This window comes from Pteropus alecto, unplaced genomic scaffold, assembly GCF_000325575.1.
Source record: "Pteropus alecto unplaced genomic scaffold, ASM32557v1 scaffold137, whole genome shotgun sequence".
Classification (NCBI taxonomy): Eukaryota; Metazoa; Chordata; class Mammalia; order Chiroptera; family Pteropodidae; genus Pteropus; species Pteropus alecto.
Window position 1 is genome coordinate 4,207,923 of NW_006440135.1, and position 3,910 is coordinate 4,211,832.

A 3,910-nucleotide genomic window follows, 5' to 3' on the forward strand; every position below is an offset into this window, starting at 1 on the left:
GAGTGCCCTGGACGAGCCCGTTTCCCACTGGAGACCAAGACTGACGCTGAACGTGATGGTGGATGACTTCGTCTTTGATGGGTCCTCGCTGCCTGCTGACGTGCATCGGTACATGAAGATGTAAGTGCGCCATCTGGCTGGTGATGGGACCCGCACGGTGGGGGCGAATGCAGGACGCGCTTACTCGCCCGGCGTCGACCGTCACCCGCTTGCTCCCTGAGCCGACAGTAGAGGGGGCGCCCCCAGGGGAGTGGGCCGGAGCAGGGCCCTGAGATCGCGGCCCACCGGGGTCCAAAGGCGGGTTGGCCACACTTGCATCTTTGAGCTGTCCCCGAGGCAGGAGGCTCAGAGGGGCCTAAGGTGCGCCTGGGGCGCCGGGCATCCCTCATCTCTGGTAGGTCTCGCTGACCGAGGTTGCAACCAGAAGCAGCTGAAGGTGTGGGGGGCGGGGGTTCTCGGGTAAATGCAGCATTTGGGGGCGGCACGTGGTTCACCCGAGTTGAGGATGCGCAGTGACATGGAGCACTGCTTCACCCCCAGGATCCAGCTGGGGAAGACCGTGCACTACCTCCCCATCCTCTTCATCGACCAGCTCAGCAACCGCGTCAAGGACCTCATGGTAAGCACCTCACCTTGGGGCACCGGGCTCCCGCGGGGGTGGCTGCCCCATGTCTCCCTGGGCGCGGGCGTGCGTGGCTCCCACGGGGGTGGCTGCCGCCTGTCTCCCTGGGCGCGGGCGTGCGTGGCTCCCGCGGGGGTGGCTGCTGTGTGTCTGAGCACGGGCGTGCGTGCCTCTCGTAGAGGTAGCCGCTGCATGTCTCCTTGGGCGCGGGCATGCGTGGCTCCCACGGGGGTGGCTCCTGTGTGTCTCTGGGCACGGGTGTGCATGGCTCCCGCAGGGGTGGCTGTTGCGTATCTCCCTGGGCACGGTTGTGCGTGGCTCCTGCGGGGGCGGCTGCTTTGTGTTTTCATGGGCGCGGGTGTGCGTGGCTCTCAAGTGTCTCGCGTGTCTCCCTGGGCGCGCTCGGAGTTTGCTGTGAGGGTGGGGTTCCCTGACCACCCTCGGGCCCTCGCGGGCGAAGGTGCGAAAGGTTCTTGCGAGCGTGTGGACGGCGGCGCCCGGAGCTCCTGAAAGGGCCGCGTGGAGGGCAGTGGCTCGTGAACAGTGGTCCAGTGAACCGAGGTTTCTGCTGCGCAGGTGCAGGTGATTCAGACAGCGTCCTGAGCAAACATCCTGCGGGGCTGGCCCGCAGTGTCGCCTCCCACCTGAAACCTGTACTGCCCAACGGCCAGGCTGCAGGCGTGCAGGCAGACAGGAACTCCACAGCCCTGTTGTCACGGGGCGGCCACAGCAGTTGCTCTCCCAGGGCCGGCCGGAGGGCATTTGACAGGGCAGGTGACAGGGGTTGGCTTTTGGCCACTAACAGGAATAGCAGCGGTTACGTTTGGCTGACCATGTGCCAAGTGCTGTTCTGAGCACTTCACAGGTGTGAAAGGTTCCCGTCCAGTGGTGGCATGTCACTGTGCTTCACAGGGCTCATCTAGGGTCACAAGTGGTCTCGGGCTGAGGTCGTCTCTGCGCAGAGCCGACAAACCACTCTGGGGCCCCTCCACAGCCCCATCGTGGTCGCTTGTGGGTTCACAGGGAGCCAGGCCACACTGGCTTTCTCTTCACACTCCCAGAGCTCCGAAGGGCACTGTCTCCACCTCACATTGAGAGCCGGGGCCGGGGGCTTGTGGGGCATGGCGGCAGGTGGGGGCCGACCTTGCCCAGGGCTTGGGCCCATTGGGCCCCTGTCCAGCTCTGCCATGTCCCGCTGGCTGGGGCACTCAGAAATGACCATCCCTGCTCCGCCATTTACTGGGGCCCACAGGTCCCTAACACAGGTCCTCCCCATGCCTGGGCCCTGGCTGCACCTGCGTGGCCTGCATGGCATTCCGGGAGCATGCTGCGTGTGCAGACGGCTGTGCCACGTCCGGTTGAGCTCAGGACAGGCCCTGTGGCCCCAGGGGCTTGCGTGGTCACCCTTGGGAAGGCATTTGGGAAGCAGCGGTGAGGACACCGTGAAGCCTGCGGCCAGGTGCCTGGGGGCTCCGGACAGCCCCTGCAGAGCACCTTGTTCTGCCAGCCGCCCGGCTGGTCTCGTGGAAGGCCTGATGCGTGAGCGTGCATGAGTCACGCACAGGCGCAGGCAGCTCGTTTTTCCCAGGCTGCCTTCTGTGGCCACGCTTCGTCTCCCTCGCAGCTGCCTGCAGGGGAAGCTGTCTTTGGGGGACAACCAAGCCCGCTGTGGGGATGGCACTGCCTGCTGTGGGAGGGAGTCTGGACGGTGGCAGCCCCTGGCCTGCTGCCTGCCCGTCCCAAGGCTGACGCACTGCGTGGGGCGGCCTGCTGCCTGGGCTTGGGGTCTGGTTGATCCCGGCACGTGGGGCTGCCGGGCGGGTGACACCAGCCGTCTTCTGTGAGGGGTCACGGTGGGCATGGAATGTGACACTCGTGGGTGTGCCCAGGATCCTCAGGGATGTGGGGTGTCCCTGCTCGTGTGCGGGGGGATGCCCCCCTCCCGGACGCTGGTCACTGCAGACACCACTCCTGAGGCAGCGGCCCAGGTGGAGTGGGGCCCTCGGCTGTGGGGTGGGCGGGCCGTGCGTGCCTCCCCCTCGGTCTCCGGCCCTTCTGCGAGGGGGCTCGTGCCCGTGCAGCGTCTCACACACATCTGGTCCCTGGCGTGTGGGGTGCTGCTCGTGCCAGGAAGGATGTGTAGAGGGGCCATGCAATCTCGAGATGCACACGGTTCCCTCAGGAGGAGGAGGGGACAGCACGGACCCTGGAGCCCCGGGAGGGGCGGAAGGAGGGCACTCAGCCTGTGCCCCAGTTGGAAGCCTTGGCCTCCACTGTGCACGGGCCTGGACACAAGCACAGGGGACCAGCCTGGCAGGAGGGAGCTGGTGGGTGGGCGGGTTCCAACCACGCCGTCCTTTGATCAGGCCATCAACCGCTCTACTGCCGAGCTGCCCCTCACCGTGTCCTACGACAAGATCTCGCTGGGGAGGCTGCGCTTCTGGATCCACATGCAGGACGCCGTGCACGCCCTGCAGCAGTTCGGTGAGGCTGTGTGCGTGCCTGCCGCGGCCGTGGCCCAGGGACCCAGAAGCCCCAGGCTCACGCTGCTGGTCCCCCACGCAGTTCCAGTCACGGGGTCCCCAGCGTGTCGTTTTCATGTCCTGGCTTTGTAAAGTCCCTGGTGGTCACTTGAGAGTTTTCTTTACCCAGACGTGTCTGGCACCCGGTTCCGGCTGCCGCAGCCCGCAGAACCGTCTGTGTGACATGGGGCAAGGCCGGCGTGGTCCACTTTGCATCGCGCTGCTTTGTTCCATTTTAGGGTTTTCAGAGAAAGACGCCGATGAAGTGAGAGGGATTTTCGTCGATACCAACTTGTATTTCTTAGCGTTGACTTTCTTCGTCGCGGCGTTTCACGTGAGTGGGTCGCTGGGCGCTTGCCGTGTGGGTGGCTCCGAGGGCGCCCACCGGCCACAGCCGGGGGATCGGTGTGGCAGTGTCCCACCCAGCGGCCCCCTGGTGGCCGGCAGACCTGAGACTCCGCCAGCTGTCTCGCGAGGGCCTTTCTCCCGGCCCGGGAGCGGGCGTCTGGACCTCGGGGCACTGGCCACCTTCAGGTCTTGGGACTTGGCCAATTTTGGAGGCCATTTTGAGTTGAAAGGAAATCCGAAATCACCCGGCGGGAAGGATGACAGTAAAGGAGGGTTCCGGCGCGTGGTCCCGTTAAACAGCCCTCTGTGCAGGTCCCTTTTCAGACGCGGTGTCCTGCTGGCAGAGGAAAGCCGTCCCGCGTGATGGCCGTGCTGGACGCAGGCCCGGGGCGGGGGGCGGGAAACCGGGGCCCGGCCA

At 65.8% G+C, this 3,910-nt stretch overlaps 1 protein-coding gene across 1 annotated transcript in view; it reads left to right on the forward strand.

Annotated features, from left to right (window-relative positions):
- The window catches only part of CLPTM1L (CLPTM1 like), a 13,261-nt gene that overhangs the window by 3,304 nt on the left and 6,047 nt on the right, over nucleotides 1-3,910 (forward strand). The window contains exons 4-7 of the mRNA XM_006917147.3: nucleotides 4-120; nucleotides 541-619; nucleotides 2,989-3,106; nucleotides 3,384-3,478. Coding sequence (XP_006917209.1) covers nucleotides 4-120; nucleotides 541-619; nucleotides 2,989-3,106; nucleotides 3,384-3,478 — 409 coding nt within the window. The remainder of the gene's footprint in view (nucleotides 1-3; nucleotides 121-540; nucleotides 620-2,988; nucleotides 3,107-3,383; nucleotides 3,479-3,910) is intronic.